Raw genomic sequence first — 17,523 nt, 5'->3', positions numbered from 1 at the left:
AATATAAAGCATTGTTTGCCCTGGCTTTTTGTGAGTATTCCAATAAATGTCTAACATTTGTAGTGAAACATTATTGCATGTTTATCATAGTATGGTTGCTTGGGTAACGTTTACCTTTGCTGTTTTCCTGTGGTGAATATTTTTAAGCCTCTTAGGTTTCATACAAAACCTGCTGTTACTATAGTCATTACACAAAGTTGAAATACCTTATCAGAGTTTGATCCATGCAATTTATTGTCTTTTTTTTTACTAAATGCATTCTGTGTATCATTTAAAAGCTGTACAGCAGTAGCTTGATCTGCAGGATTCGGCAAAGGCAGTGGTTTATTGATAACTGGAAAAGCTAAAAACAAACTAGCATCAGAGTCACCTACTGATCTTTGCTTTAGAAATTCTTTAGCTATTTTGTTGTTATTGCTGTCCCCTCACTTAGTTTCCTCAGAATGTTTGTTTACTTTGAGACTTTTCCTCTACCTAAGTAATAGTTCTCCACAGAAAGGTTCAGCTTTTTTCTGATATGCTGAGAAGTTTTCAGACTCTATGTCAAAGTTTTCAGACTCTTGAGATATGCCTCTTGCTGTGTCATGAAATAATTCATACACCAAAGGCTGGCAGATACACTCATACAAACATTCAGATAAATAGTAAAATCCTCTAGCCACTTTTACATCCAAAACTCTATCAGTTAGGGTCAGGTTAAACCTGTGTGCCCTAGTCTGTTTATCATTACATTTAACGTGCTGCAGAAGCTATCTCACCACTATGTTGCATTATTTGCTTGACCTTGTCCAAATTATACAGCAATTATTATTTTCACTTTGAGAATATCCATTTATCAAAACTTCTCCCCAGAAAAGAAAAGAAAAGTTGCATCACTCTTAGCATAAAGAAACCTGTAGTCCTGATAGAATCAGCAGTTTTTTCACAGATTACAATAGAAGTGTTGTGCCTTTAGCAAGATTCTCCAGTATTCCTTTGCTGGTGTATCTTGCATATCCATTTCCTAATTTTACTGCTAAACAAGAATCGTTCTTAGCTATAAGTTGAATTATGTTTGAGATATATTAGATGTTTAAAAGATAAGGTCTTTACAATCTCTGTTGTAAGCACTGACTACACAATTATATAATACCATCCAGAGTTTTTGCGAGATAGTTTTCATTTTTTGTTCTGAACAGCCAGTGGGCAATAAAAAGCTTTTACTAGAATTGACCAAATGATACGAACTAAGTTGAAAATTTTCCTAAAGCAAAGCAGCACTTTTTTCAAATTTTGTATGTGACTGGACAATTAGATAAAGCACTTTTTCCATTTAAGAATGAAATAACTACAAAGCATGGTTCTACCACACCAATTGTTTGAAGAAAGTTATGGCATCAGAAACAAAATATAGCAAATTGATGCTGTATATCAACCAAGGAAACTTGCTATGCCAGTTGCTGCAGAATGAGCAGTTTTGACAATTTTTAGTGTAAGAATATTGATGAAGTAAGATACTTCGCCCATATTGAGTTCCAAGTCTTTTGGAGAATCTTTACTGCTTGAAGTACGAGACATTCTGTAACAGTAAATAGTTCTGTATTATGTTTTGGTTTATTCAGAATTAGTCATGTCAGCATAACGACAACTATGCTGTTCCTTAAGAGGTAAAACTTAAAAAGGTTATCCAGATTTTGTTGTGTACCTATACATATTAAGTCAACATGCAGTGTACTGCCACTGATACCAAAAAATGTATAACTATAACTTCTTTACACCTTTTGTGTATGCTTTTAGAAAAAGCTTTCTGTTGTTTTTGAACTGTATTACAAAAAAGTTTTAACTCAGGCACTGCACTTTTCACATAGTAGTTACAAGCATCTGCTACATACATAGAAAAAGATACGTTAACACATAGAAATAGCATCATGAAGATGCTACCCTTCCAGCTGTCTAGATATCCACTCGCTGCTTTTGAGAATGTGTTTTTCACACTGGAAGTGCTGTTTTGAGTACTCTTTACAGTTATTACAAAGTTCCTGAGGAAAAAAAAGAGAAAAGGCTGCTTGTTTTTGCTTGTCTTTGATTATTACTAATAATAAAGCTGTGTACTGTAATGGTGCAGGATAGGCAAAATAAAATTGGGTACACATCTACTATCTGGATTATGCCAGCTACTCACAAGATCCACACAGTGGGTTTATTTAAAAACAAAACACTTAGAATAGACATTAGCAGATGTGATGCATGTCCAAATACTGCCATAAAGATTTTAACCCTAGCATTGAAGTTTTATAGGGATCGTGTGTTAGCATTATTTGAATGTTTTTATCCTGCATGGTACAGTAAATTTGAATGTTTTCAGGTTATTAATTGTGTGAAATATTTCTGCATGGTCCCAATTTACAGGAGAAACAGCTCAGGGTCTGAAATTTCAGACAAATCATCAGATGATGGAGAGAAATTGGAGAGCATAAGAAATAGGTTTGTTTTCCTTTCAGCTTATCTTTCACTACTAATCTTGAAGTTGATATATATTTTTAGATATATGTTGATTTTAAAGCAATGAAAAGTTCCAGTTTGAAAAAGCAAAATAATTTTTGTGGGATTCACATTAGCTAACAAAAGCTGAATGCTTGATACTTTTATTTGAAGAAAATATGAATTCATTTTAAGATAAGTTACAGTGTAGAGATATTATTTGATCATGCTGTTGTTGGTATGCACTGAATGTAGCTTTTGCTGCCTTTAGCTTCCACAGATGGCATAAGCTGAAATTTGGTTACAAGAACAGAATGGGAAGCTGTTCATCACTTGCACAAGCTCACAGTGTAGTCACCATGGAAGATACAACCTCAATACATTTATGGGTGGGGAAGGACTATGTCAATTGGATCAGCAAAGATCTGGATAATTTGGATGAACCATTTAAAGGTAAGATATTTTCACAATTTGTGGAACTGCATTAACATCTATTTATTATATTATTGAATTCATTTACCATTTGAATGGATAGAATCAAATACATTTACCTTGTATTTACCTTATGTTATCTGTAGAGGTCTTCTGTTCCCATAGTTTGGGCTAAGATCCAACTGTTGATTTTGGGTCATTGGTCGACCAAGCTGTTGAAGGCTACAGTTTGCAGGCTTAGCTGGTCTTGTACATTTTGGAAGTGATTATCCAGGGTCCTCTTGAATATCTCACTGCACACCTAACAGTGTCTCCCATATCTACGGGCAGTGTGTTGAACCATCTCGGGCCTCAGATTTTCAAGGTGTTTTGTTGTACCTATTGCACTTTTGGTTCTATTAGTGATATTTAACAAAATTTTTCATGCATATCCTCCTAGTAGGGAAATATTTCTGAGTATAGTTTGGAGAGTCGCATATGATAGAGTTGATAGAGATGCTCTGTGGAAGGTATTAAGAATATATGGTGTGGGAGGCAAGTTGTTAGAAGCAGTGAAAAGTTTTTATCGAGGATGTAAGGCATGTGTACGTGTAGGAAGAGAGGAAAGTGATTGGTTCTCAGTGAATGTAGGTTTGCGGCAGGGATGTGTGATGTCTCCATGGTTGTTTAATTTGTTTATGGATGGGGTTGTTAGGGAGGTAAATGCAAGAGTCTTGGAAAGAGGGGCAAGTATGAGGTCTGTTGGGGATGAGAGAGCTTGGGAAGTGAGTCAGTTGTTGTTCGCTGATGATACAGCGCTGGTGGCGGATTCATGTGAGAAACTGCAGAAGCTGGTGACGGAGTTTGGTAAAGTGTGTGGAAGAAGAAAGTTAAGAGTAAATGTGAATAAGAGCAAGGTTATTAGGTACAGTAGGGTTGAGGGTCAAGTCAATTGGGAGGTGAGTTTGAATGGAGAAAAACTGGAGGAAGTGAAGTGTTTTAGATATCTGGGAGTGGATCTGTCAGCGGATGGAACCATGGAAGCGGAAGTGGATCATAGGGTGGGGGAGGGGGCGAAAATTTTGGGAGCCTTGAAAAATGTGTGGAAGTCGAGAACATTATCCCGGAAAGCAAAAATGGGTATGTTTGAAGGAATAGTAGTTCCAACAATGTTGTATGGTTGCGAGGCGTGGGCTATGGATAGAGTTGTGCGCAGGAGGATGGATGTGCTGGAAATGAGATGTTTGAGGACAATGTGTGGTGTGAGGTGGTTTGATCGAGTAAGTAACGTAAGGGTAAGAGAGATGTGTGGAAATAAAAAGAGCGTGGTTGAGAGAGCAGAAGAGGGTGTTTTGAAATGGTTTGGGCACATGGAGAGAATGAGTGAGGAAAGATTGACCAAGAGGATATATGTGTCGGAGGTGGAGGGAACGAGGAGAAGAGGGAGACCAAATTGGAGGTGGAAAGATGGAGTGAAAAGGATTTTGTGTGATCGGGGCCTGAACATGCAGGAGGGTGAAAGGAGGGCAAGGAATAGAGTGAATTGGAGCGATGTGGTATACAGGGGTTGACGTGCTGTCAGTGGATTGAATCAGGGCATGTGAAGCGTCCGGGGTAAACCATGGAAAGCTGTGTAGGTATGTATATTTGCGTGTGTGGACGTGTGTATGTACATGTGTATGGGGAGGGTTGGGCCATTTCTTTCGTCTGTTTCCTTGCGCTACCTCGCAAACGCGGGAGACAGCGACAAAGTATAAGAAAAAAAAAAAAAAAAAAAAAGCTTGGAGAGTGATGGTGCCTTGAAGAGTTTCATGTTTGTTTTTTATTTCTTGCCTCTAAGTTCTCCATGACAAGCTTAACATCCATGTGGAGGATGCAACTGTAATTTAGTTGTGTTCAGTGAAGTTATGGTTGTCAGCCATTAGCATTCCTAGATCTTTCATCTTATTCATTAATGATATGATGGTATCTAGTGTCTAGTATTCTGTATAGTTGTGATTTCGTCACTCTCTCTCCATATTGATGGAATTGGAACTTTCCTCCTTTGGGAAGCATTATCTTTTTATTGGCATGGTAGAGAACTTTCTAAATGTATGTTTTGAATATGTCAGTGTCTTCTGTTTTATGAAATTTACACACTAATTCTAGTATCAACTGCAAAGGATGATATTGAACTGTGACTTGTTAAGTTTCATTTTTGGTTTTCTAATGTAATTTATAGTTCAAAGTAGTGTGGGCAAGACATTAGAACTTTGCACCTTCAACTCTGAATAAAGGCAAAGCAGATATGGCACTAATGTAATTCTTGAAATACATTCCCCCATAATATCACTGTAGTCTAGGACCTTGAACTAAAAGATCATGAAGTGAGTATAAATGGTAGCTAAACTATAAAATCTTTAGTTGGTGTTTGGATCTTATCTCAAGAGTTCATGGAAAATACAACTCGAGACACTTATTGTAATTAGATATATCTTATTTTCTGTCTTAATGACTCTCCTTGTTTATATGGAGTGAATCAAATGCTGAAAGGCATACACATTTTTTTAGGAATGAGTCTTGCAGAAATAGGGTTCCTAACCTTCTTGGGCTTGCAAAGAGTAGAGATGCCCAATTTCCTTGTTATATTGCTTTTTCTATGTAAGAATATATCAGAATATATATTAGAATATATATCCCTGGGGATGGGAGAAAGAATACTTCCCACATATTCCCTACGTGTCGTAGAAGGCGACTAAAAGGGAAGGGAGCGGGGGGCTGGAAATCCTCCCCTCTTTTTTTTTTTTTTTCCCCCAAAGGAAGGAACAGAGAAGGGGGCCGGGTGAGGATGTTTCCTCAGAGGCCCATTCCTCTGTTCTTAATGCTACCTCGCTGATGCGGGAAATAGCGAATAGTTTGAAAGAAAGAAAAGAAATATTCATGCTTGTTTCATATGTCATTATAATGATGCATTAAGTCACAGTGTATTTTTGAATTACAAATTCTTTATTATATGGAAGAGGCATTCAGGCAGTGGTATGAAATGTTTTCATATCAGTTATTGATCACATGGATTTCTATTTCTGATTTTTCCTGGTAGCTTGTTTCATATTATTTGATCATTCTACATCTATAAATGGTGAAATAGACAATGATACTCCATAAATGATGCAGAGACTATGTCTCTATACAGGTTGAGTATCCCTTATCCAAAATGCCTGGGACTAGAAGTGTTTGGGATTTTGGATTTGTTCAGATTTTGGAGTATTTGCATATACATTATGAGATATGTGGAAAATAGGATGGTATGGAAACAAATGGGTTAGAGCTGAGACATACCACAACATTTTGACCGTTCTACAGTCTTCCTCAAGAGATACTGATTCCAGCATTTGGCAGGACTGTTTCTCGGCAAGTGATGGTCACCTATTAGGATGCCATGGCGTGTTGCTTTCTGATTGGATTGCTTGTCCTGCTGCCTCCATCCATTCACAGTGATCTTTGTTACCTGACATGACCAGCAGATGAACCCAGACCTTGTGTTAACATTCTTAATCCCTTCCTCTAGGTAAGCTTTCACACTATCACTAAACATTTTGTCACTTGCCTGTAGTTGCCTTGGTGTCAATTGTTTATTGATAGCGTGAAAGCTTACTTAGAGGAAAGGATTAAGAACAATGTTAACACAAGGTCTGGGTTCATCTGCTGGCCATGTCAAGCAGCAGAGATTGCTGTGAATGGGTGAAGGTAGAAGGACAAGCGATCCAATCAGAGAGCGACACTCCAAGACATTGGACAGGGTGATCATCACTTGCTGGGAAATATGGTCCCACCAAATGTTTGAATCTGCATTTCCTGTGGAAGACGGTTGAACAGTTGAAATATTGAGGTATGTCTCAGCTCTAACCTATTTGTTTCCATGCATTTTGTTTTCCACATTTGTCATGATGGAAAATAGATAATGAGACATCTTGGGGATGGGACCCAAGTCAAAACACAAAATCCATTTCTGTTTCATATACAACATCTAGTCTGAAGGTAATGTATACAATATTTTTGATAATTGTGTGCATGAAAGGAAGTTTTTGTAACACTGAACCATCAGAAAGCTAAGGTGTTACAACCTCAGCTGTCCATGTGGACAATCTGTGGTTTTTTGACATCACCTTCATTCCTGACTCTGAATTTATATGCTTCTGATAAACAATCATTTTCTTACACTCATTCACATAGAGCAGAGAATAAGCAAAAAACAGTGAGTAATGCACATAGGGCTGGCGATAATGATGGTTTGTAACAAACTGGTGCCAACAGAGCGTCAGAGCCCTGCATGGGCAAGTGAGGTCAGGTGTTTAATTTTCCACTTGTAACGTCATGTCGCTGCTCAAAAAGTTTTGGATTTTGAAGCTTTTCAAATTTTTGAATTAGGGATGCTCAACCTGTACTTAGTCTCAGATAGTGTATCTTCACATATTATGAAATACAAATACATGATATGGAATACAAATACAAAAGAATACAGAGGAATTCAGATAACTTGTGTTTTACTTGGTTCCCAGAAGTTTGATATTAACATCATATTTACAGATATTGTCGATCGTCATCAAACTCCACGGATGCCATGGCATGACATAGGTCTCTTTGTTGAGGGGCCAGCTGCTCGTGATGCTGCTCGGCATTTTATTCAGCGCTGGAATGCTGTAAAAACTGAAAAGGTATACTAAGGGATCAGGGATCTCTGACAGTAAAATGACCAGCAGAGAGCTGGCAGATTAATTACATCAGTGTATGTGAAACTAAGCACACACATTAGTATTCTGAAAATTAAATCTTATACTAATACAAAAGTAGTGGTCAGTATGTAGAATGTTAAGTATGAATATGATATGGATATTTAGGGGAATAGATGCGAAGGGATAACAGTCTATCTCTTTTCATATGTTGAATGGATATAGATACAGGGGATAAGAGAAGATAGAATGCTTAGCAATGTTGAGAAGTACATGCTTGAGAAAGGATTTAGGTTAGAGATGGACAGAACAAGTCTGACTGAAGAACTGGCTAATCTGCTACCTGTAGTAAGGCATATTAACAAATGGAGGTAAAGATGATTGCTATTTACCCAATATGGTGCCACTCTTGATTGAAGGGTCCAATTCTTTGTCATGGTTTGTGAGATCTCTGTGGCAATTCATTTGAAAAAATAATCGCTCATTTGACAAGATTTCCTTATATTTTATGGGTGATAATTGCTGCCTTTTTAGCTTACCTTGTGAGCTATTGTCATCACTTTGTGTCTGGTGTTGTCATCTGTTGTAAACCTCTCACATTGTAATCTCAGAAACTATGGAGTCAACTGAAGCAAAGCCTTTTTTTTTTTCTTATAGGCTCCATTCACGGACGAAAGTCCACGTAAAGGCTAGGCCATATTTAGAATCTAGAGAGGATGAAGGGGAGAAAAAGGAGATGGGAAAGTAATTATAGATTTTGAAGGAAGTGAAAAACCTGGATGGTTCTTATATGAGTTTCCTTATTTCATGCTGATCCAACATTCAATCTGGCTGTCAGAAACCCAAATGATTTCTGTTTGTCTGAAAAATAAAAAATCTTGTTTGAAACCTTAAAGCAGATTGAAAGAAGACTTGATAGGAATGATAGATTAGTGGCCCTTTGTTTGGTTTCCTTAGTATGTGATGAAGAGAGAGAACGTGGTGAAAGCCTTATGTATGATGAAATGTGGTAAGGTGGCTGGAGTGGATGGTATTTGCCATTAGATTTTATAAAAAGTGGGTGACTGTTGTTGATTGGTTTGTTAGAATTTTCAGTGTACATGTGGATCAGGGTGAGGTGCCTGAGGAATGTATGTATAGTGCCATTGTATAAAGGCATAGGAAGCAAAGGTGAGTGCTTAAATTATATAAGTTTGTTGAGCGAGCAAACTAGGTAAGTTGTATGAGATTGAGAGGGTGTTGAAATGCACAAAGCATCAGATTGTGGAGGAGCAATGGGGTTTCAGGAGTGGTAGAGGATTGAAAAATGTATGCTTAGAGAAACAGAATGACTTGTACATGGCATTTATGGATCTGGAGAAAGCATATGATGGTGTTGATAGAGATGCTTTGTGAAAGGTGTTATGACTGTATAGTGTTGGAGGAAAACTATTAGAACAAGTGAGGAGTTCAAAAAATAAGGTGTGTGTGGAAGTAGGAAGAAAGGAGTGGTTCCAGGTGAATGTGGCTTTACAGCAGGGGTGTATGATGTCGCTGTAGATGCTTAATTTGTTAATAGATAGGATTGCGAGGAAGATAAATGAATGGGTCTTGGAGAGATGGGCAGGTATGCAGTCTGTAGGTGGTGAAGGGGGCCTGGAAAGTGAGTCAGTGTTGTTTGCTGATGAAATGGTATTGGTAGAAGTTGGTGTCTGAGTTTGGGAAAGTGTATGGAAGAGGAAATTGAGAGTAAATATGAATAAAAGCAATGTTATTAGGTTTACCAGTGCAAACGGGCAAGTTAATTGGGGTGTGAGTTTGAATGGAGAAAATTTGGAGAACATCAGATGTTTTAGATATCAGGGAGTGGATATGGACATGGCAGTGAAAGGATCCTTGGAAGCAGAGGTAAGTCATAGGATAGGCAAGGGGGCAAATATTCCAGGAGCATTGAGGAATGTGTAGAGAGAGGTCACTATCTGGGGGGATGAAAATGAGTGTGCTTGAAGGTATAGTAGTTCCAACGATGTTTTATGGGTGCAAGGCATGGGCTGTAGATGAGAATGTACGGAGGAGAGTGCATATGTTAGAAATTAAGTGTTGAAGGCCATTATGTGGTGTGAGGATGGTTGATCAAGTAAGTAATGGTAGAGAGAGGTGTGGGAATAAGAAGAGTATAGTTGAAAGAGATAAGGAGGGTGTGCTGAAATGGTTTGGACATATGGAGAGAATGAGGTTGACAAAGAGGATATATATATGTTAGAAGAGGAGGGGTCAAGGAGGAGCAAAAATGAATTTGAGTACTTGGGGCCTGAGTATGCGGGAAGGTGAAAGGCATGCATGGGATAGATTAAATTGGAGTGATGTGGTATACAGAGGGCAACGTGCTGTCAAAGAAGTGAACTAGGGCATATGAAGCAGTCAAAGGAAACCATAGAAAGGTCTGTGGGGCCTGGTTATTTATAGGGGGCTGTGGGTTTGATTCATTATCCATAACGGCTGGAAAATGGAAATGGGCAGTTGAGGCTTTCCTTTTCTTTCTTTGTTTTTCTGGCATTAACTTAACATCAAGGAAAATGGCAAACAAGTGAGAAAGAAAAAAGAAGACAGCCAGACCACATTGATCTGGTTAGTATTACAAGCACACCAGAACCTATGGTTAGCTCACCTTGTGAGGTATTGCCATTACTTGTGTCCATTGTCATTTGTCATCTCTGTTTAAACTTTCTGTGTTTTAATGCTGTCATTAGAAATCACAGCTTCATTTTAGTCAAGGCATTGCATAAATGACCTGTGGATGACCTTCAGTCAGAGATTATCATTTCATGCTGATCTATCTGTTTATCAATATATATTACTGATGCCCATTCCTTTCAAGAGGGTGGCCATGGCAAAAGAGTGTCCGTAACTGTTGAACTCCATTGCCACTTGTTAGCCTTTAGTGCCTCACCCTTAACAGGCCATTGGCAGAGGGCATCTCTAGCACCGTGTTACTAGAGGCTCCTATCTTATATTCGTACTGACTACTTCTACCTAATGTGTCTACCTAATGTTCCTGCTTGTTGTTCCAGCCTGATCAAGCATCACATATGTCCTTCATGTGGCAGAATAGTCTCACATTGGGTGAAACTTCGAAACTCTTGTCGAAAGCCACTGAGCAGAATGAAATGAAATTTTTAAGAAATGATAACGGATGGTCCTGTATATGATTTTCTTTTTGCACCATTCTGCCATCTGTTATGTCCACCAGGTCATATTGACAAGATGAACAATGCAAGCTCACTTGAGGAGCTATTGTCATGATTTTGCAGCCATTGTTGTCATCTGCATGGAATCTTTTCACATTTTGAAAATATCAGAAATCACAAGGTCAGTTGAGTGAAAAAGTTTTTAGAAATCACCTATGGAAGAGATGGACCTTTGTCAAATTTCTCCATTTCACACCAATACAGTGTCTTGAATGGCTGCTAAAGGACAAAATGCCATCTGGCTGAAGTTTCAAAAACCCTTCTGTTAGAAACGTGCAGATCAATTGTGGACCTTACGCAAATGATTGGTGGGAGGTCCTTTATCAAATTCCTCCTTCTCTACTGATTTGATATCCAATATGGCCATATTGGCTGGATGAGTGATACAGTCTCATGTGAGCCTGTCTTTCTCTGAAAGGTTATATTTATGCTCCTGTAATTTGTATACTGACCTAGTATTAAAGAAGTTTGTCTCATTTCCTGTCAGATGTATGCAGCCTTTTTGTAAATATCTTTATCTTACTCATAATTGTTTCAGTTTTTAATTCCTGACTTTCTTTCAAGCAGATCCATATCCACCATATTAAAGGAATCATTTTTTCAACAAATCTGCCTATTATCATTAACTTTTTCTCCATTTCATTATATACCTTGCTATATAGATAATGTTGATTGGCTTGGTCTATATCATTGCTTTATAGTTTGAAATATATTTATCTTTGCTTTAAATGCTGCTTAAAAGAGAGTTAGAGGATCCTCACTTCTGCCTCAGCAAGAGGTTGGAGAGCACTTCCCATCTTAAAGACTGTAAGTAATAATGCAGATGTTATAAGTAACATATTCCATTGTACACCAATAACATAAGTATGCATTTGCATGTAGTGATTTATGAATGTGTCACATTTTTCATAGATCAAGAATTTATATGGACTTTTAAACTTAAGATAGCTTAATTTACCAGGTAGTAGTTGGTAGGCAGTTACCACCCAAGGAGGTATATATCTGGTACTGCCTGTCTGGGTATCGGGAAGGTGAGTGATGGCTGTGTAGTGAGTGAGTCAGCACTACAATAGTTGTCAAGTTGCACTATTTTGACCCAGGTATCTTTCTACCTCACCTACATGTGGACTACTGGCATTTTGTCCACAAACATACAGTCTCTTGTCACACGTAGCTCTTCACAACTCTTAACTCACACAACTCATTCTTTGTAACTAGGTTTTCCTGTGATGAGCACTGTGCACTGGCCCTTCCTTTTGGCAAAATGGTAGGAGCATAGATAGTAGTAGTAGATAGGAACATCAGATAGGAGCAGTAGGTAGAAACATTAGGTAGAGGTAGTAGATAGGAACATTAGTTGGGAACATTAGGCATAAGTAGTTGGTTGAAACATTATTTAGACACATTAGGTAGAAGTAGCTGGAAGGAACATTAGGTAGGAGCCTCTGAAAACACTAATGGAGTTGCCTACTGCCAGTGGCCTGTTAGATGAGAGGCACTAAAGGCTAAGGTAGGTAACATAATTTACATATAAGGAGCTCCATTAGGTGATAGAAGCTTACTTAGAAACATATGAAAAACTATGAGATTATGATTTTCAGAAATGATTTTCTTATTAATAATTTATCTATATCTCTAATGCCTGTTGCCAGTAGGAACTCTCTCAAGGAGGTGGCCACACCTTTATGGTCTCCATAACTAGTGAAGTCCAGTGCACTGGAGAAATTACTTTTGTCATCTGTAATGATTGCATAGATGAAGCAATTTTTTTTTTGCCTTAGTATTAATACATTTGTATTTTAGTGCATCATACTGTGTATGACATAAAGGGTTTGATTTTTTCTCTTATTCTTTTCAGGCAAAGCAGAGTGATACTTACCCATACTTGCTGCCCAGAACCTATGATAAGGAATACTTTTTGACATCACATCTCCAGCCTAAGCACAGAGTAAAATGTCAGGTGAGAATGAAAAATGGATAAGAAGAAAGAGGGAAACAGATCACTTTGAACGCATAAATATTGGTGTTCCTAGACCCTGCCTGCCAATGTTAACATTGAAAGCATTAAAGATGATACCAGAATTAAGAGTTGAGTTTCTGGGAAAGGCTTAAGGCTTTAACTTTGTGCAGTTTGGAAGAGAAAAGACTGATGGGTGACCTTTAAGTTTTAGAACAGGTTGATAATGTAGAGAGTGTATAGTTCTTTGAGAGATGCAGTATTAGAGCAACCAGAAGACGTAACATGAAAATTAAGTATGACACTTGTTAAAAAGATTAAAAGAAGTACTTTTATAGTATGACAGTGGTTGGTGATTAGAATGAAATAACTGAGAACATGATTAATACAGATAGCATACATACATTTAAGAAGCTGTATGGTAGTAGTGAATGTGTTCAAGTCCTTCACACTGTGTAAGTTGATAATTATAGAGTGAGGAGTCATTTTTGACAAGGCTGTATCATCACAAGTAGACCAAACAGAGTATGGTGTCATTAAGGACCCTCCTGCCTGACATGATCCTGCCTTACGATGTTCCACTATGGAGTACAGCCTTGAAGTTTCAGGAGCCCCATAAAAGGGTGATTGGGTTGCATGGCTAACAAATTAACTACAAAGATAAATGAAAGCTGGTGAATGAAAGAAATACTATATATGTATTTGTTTACCATTTTCCTTGTAGGGAGGTAGCATCAGGAAAAGAAGAATGGCTTAGAGACCTGTCATTGGTGTTCCCTAACTACTTCTTGTGTCCTAGTTCAGCTCACTGACAGCTCCTAACTTGGGTTGGGAGTTCACAGGTCTTATTAGATTATGTGCTGAGTGACGGATGTCCAAAGATGAGACTTTTGATATGAATGTGCTGAGAGGAGCAGCTGGTAGGACATCTGATCACTTGTTTTGTGGAGGGGAGTGTGAAAGTTTACAGTTACTCTAGAAAGAGATAATGACATGGATGGGAAGAGGGTGGTGAAAGTAAGCTGGTTTGGAAAAGAAGCTTATGAGCAAAGAAACCAAAACAAATTAGGCAAGGAATGGCATAAGGAGAAAATGAATGAAACTAAGAGAGTGGGCAGAGAATGGAAGGTAGTTAAGGAAGCATTACTTATAGGTGATGGGGGATAGATATGCAGAAAAAGAGATGTGGGCATTTGAGACAAGGTAGTGAGTGATGAGATGAAGAAGTTAATTTGTGGTTGAAAGAGAAAAGACAGATGCATGGGTAATATTTGCTTAGGAGTGTGAGGATTTGGAAATGTACAAGAGGAAGGTGCATAGCCGAAGAAGAAGGCAAATGAGAGATAGGTTACAAAAATATCAGCAAACTGCATAGAGAAGAACTTGTTTTGATATGAAGTGGGGAGAGAGTGAGGAGAACAAGAAAACGAATGGGGGATGTTGAGCTTCAGAGCTGCTTTCAGTGTTGTTTGTCTAATATAGGGCTTGAAACTGTGCCTAAGGAGTTAGCTAGGTGCTGCAGAACATTTGGAAGACTTTGTTGGATAGCAGTTTTAAAACTCTCTTATGTTATTGATAGCTACTCATATTTGTTCTTTGAATAAAGTACATAACATATCGAGCTATGTTAAATTTTTTACATAGACTGATTTTGTGATTAGGGGATCATTTCCTGATGTTCCTAGTCTTTTTATACCATGTCATATGTTGGCCACCTATATAAAGAATATTCAATTTTGTGTACAGTGTTAACAGATGTCTACATTGGAACATGACTTTAGTGTCTGTAGTAATACTGGTCGTTTGACTAGGTTAGGGACCTGTTCTGCAAAATCAAATTTCCCTCAAAAGATGCACATCTGTGCACCAGTATATCTGACCCTACTCTTTGTAAATAGAAATACACATAATTGATAGGTAGCTTTCTCTGAATGAAGTAATTGTACTTATAGAAAGTTAGGGAGAGATTTTTGATTGGCTTTGTCTGTTGCACAAATTTGAATGCATTCCATTTTTGAAATACATATTTTTCTATGTTGAATGTTTTTTCCAGGTAGTGCGTAGTGTAGGTAGTTGGAGTGCTGGATTGGATGAAGATGAAGCAAGTATCTTTTCTGCCTATGTTGATCTTATCCGTGGATCTAAGCACTATATATACATTGAGAACCAGTTTTTCATAACTTGTGGCAACACTGATGGACAAAGGGATATTAGAAATTATATTGGTCATGAATTAGTGGAGCGCATTGTTCAGGCTCACAAGTAAGGTGTTTGTATTTTGTGTATTGTAATGTATATAATTTACCACACAACCCTTATGTTTTCTTACCATAGAGGATTTTGAATTAGTGATGAGTTTTGTCCCTGTGATGATAATTTCTTGTAAGTTAATTGAAAAATATCATGTTTCTTGCTTGAGAATGTGGAGGTAATTGGTAGCTATATTGCATAAGTTAAAGGCACCGACCTGTTTTGAATGTATGAAAATATTTATACAGTTCTTGGTTGTGTGGTTATGAAAACTGTCTTATGCATATGTTTACAGCATTAACATCAAAAATGTGTCAACTGTTTGAGTCATATTTCTTTACAGTTGTGGCGAAGTTTTCCGAGTGTTCATCATGTTGCCTCTTCTGCCAGCTTTTGAGGGGATGATTGGCAAGTCAAGTGGCATTGCAATGCAGTACATTGTGTACTGGAATTATGTCAGCATATCTCGGTAAGGTGTAAAGATCCATGATATACGTGTGCTTTGTAACAAACTTCATTTTGTTGCATAACTGTAAAAAAATGCAAGTATGAAATAGTTGAAGGAATGATGCTTATTAAAAAGTTGAATTAGTGTGTGCATAGAAGTGTAGGTGTTAGATAAGTTAAATAAGTTCTCTTTGTGTGATCATCAGGCAGAAGAACTGAAAGTAACATGCAAAGCAGGGAAGTTGAAAATCACTGAAATGATACATAAGAATTTTGTTTGTTTGATAAGAACCTGTCCTTCAGATAGAAAAAACAGACATAACTGTAAGGATGAAATAGTCTATCCTTGATTAGTTGGTTCTTTAATAATGGAGGGGATGGTGTCAGAATTGTCTGTAAGAGTATTAACAAGGGTACAGGTCTAAAGAGTGCTTGAAAATATACTGTACAGATTTTAGGATTCTGCATTTTGGATTTATGTTGCTGCTAGAGAAGTGACAGTCTACTGACGTGGAAACAGTAGGCTGGATTATGCTAGTGAGACATTATTGTAGAAGGAATCTTGTAGCACAGTAGTAGCAATGAGCATTCTCAATTCTTGAGATTTGTTAGATCTCCATAGCCAGGTGTTGTTAGCAGGAATGATATTTGTTATTTGTTATTGATATTTGATGTTTGTTTTGAAAGGGTGAGAGAGATGTGTGGTAATAAAAAGAGAATGGTTGAAAGTGCTGAAGAGGATGTGCTATAATGGTTTGAACATATGGAATGAATGAATGAGAAAAAGTTAACAAAGAAGATCTTTATGTCAGAAGTGGAGGGGACAAGGAGAATGGGGAGACTGAATTGGAGATGGAAGGATGAAGTGAAAAGATTTTGATTGATCAGGGCCTGAACATGCAGGAGGGTGAAAGACATGCACAAGATAGAGTGAATTTGAATGATATGGTATACTGGGTTCAATGTGCTGTCAGTGAACTGAACCAGGGCATATGAAGCATGAGGGCTAAACTATGAAAAGTTCTGTGGGATGTGTTTATGGATATGGAACTGTGGTTTCAGGGCGTTACACATGAAAGCTAGAGAATCGATACGAGGGGATGTGGCCTTTCTTCATCAGTTCCTGGTGCTACCTTGCTAATGTGGGAAATGATGATCAAATGTGAAAATGATTTGAATGATGATATTTGTGAAGGGCATGCATGGGGGTAGATTGAGTTGGAACAATGTGGTATACTGAGGTCGACATACTGTGAATGGAGTGGACCAGGGTATCTGAAGCATCCGGACTAAACCTTGGAAAGGTCTGTAGGGCCTGGTTGTGGAAATGGAGCTGTGGTTTTGTTGCATTACACATGGCAGCTAGAGAATGGAAGAGTTGATATGGCCTTTCTTCGTCTGCTTGTGTCGCCACCTTGCTAATGTGGGAAATGCTGATCAGTTATGAAAAAGAAATTAGAAACTCAGGAATTTAAGCTATCTCTCTTGCTAGGAAGATTGTCAGCACTTTAGAAGTAGATGGAATAAAGTATGTGTGCCAGATTGTAAACACTGATGTGAGATAGGAAGATGAATATTTTGGTTCATATGAACATTTAGAAGAGGACTTAGTATTATTTCTATAGTTTTGGAAGGAAATTATTTGTAGATGACCTGTGAAACTGATGAGTAGATGATTGAGGAAGTGGTGATGATTGAGGAAGTGGTACAGTTAGAGAATAGGTAATCCAGATATTGTAGATAATGGAGAAGTTATGAATGGTTTATGGAAAATATATGTGCTTAGTGAAAGAGGCTTGTATTCCAACTATACAAGAGAAAATAGGGAAAGAGTAGATATAAAGGAATTATAGACATATAAGATAGGAGCCATTGTAAGAGAGAGCTGATTTTGTGTTGCAGGCCTTTAAGTAGTGCTGTGTTGTGGATATAGTCAGAAATAATGCATGTACAATGCTGAAAAGAAGACTAAAAGAAAAATAACATTTTAGAAATATTGAATATCTCCTTTGCTTATGCATTCATGAATGAATAAACCTAAATTTTCATCTCTGAACTAATT

At 37.7% G+C, this 17,523-nt stretch overlaps 1 protein-coding gene across 4 annotated transcripts in view; it reads left to right on the top strand.

Annotated features, from left to right (window-relative positions):
- LOC139754228 (phospholipase D2-like) overlaps window positions 1-17,523 on the top strand; it is a 96,863-nt gene that overhangs the window by 62,567 nt on the left and 16,773 nt on the right. For 2 of the 4 annotated variants that reach the window (XM_071671549.1, XM_071671531.1), the window contains exons 18-23: window positions 2,389-2,463; window positions 2,732-2,913; window positions 7,438-7,565; window positions 12,666-12,767; window positions 14,818-15,026; window positions 15,358-15,483. In XM_071671549.1, the coding sequence (XP_071527650.1) occupies window positions 2,389-2,463; window positions 2,732-2,913; window positions 7,438-7,565; window positions 12,666-12,767; window positions 14,818-15,026; window positions 15,358-15,483 (822 nt within the window). The remainder of the gene's footprint in view (window positions 1-2,388; window positions 2,464-2,731; window positions 2,914-7,437; window positions 7,566-12,665; window positions 12,768-14,817; window positions 15,027-15,357; window positions 15,484-17,523) is intronic. The other 2 variants (XM_071671558.1, XM_071671541.1) reach the window with 1 other exon arrangement.

Source organism: Panulirus ornatus, chromosome 2 (genome assembly GCF_036320965.1).
Source record: "Panulirus ornatus isolate Po-2019 chromosome 2, ASM3632096v1, whole genome shotgun sequence".
Classification (NCBI taxonomy): Eukaryota; Metazoa; Arthropoda; class Malacostraca; order Decapoda; family Palinuridae; genus Panulirus; species Panulirus ornatus.
This window is presented reverse-complemented; position numbering and strand designations above follow the sequence as displayed.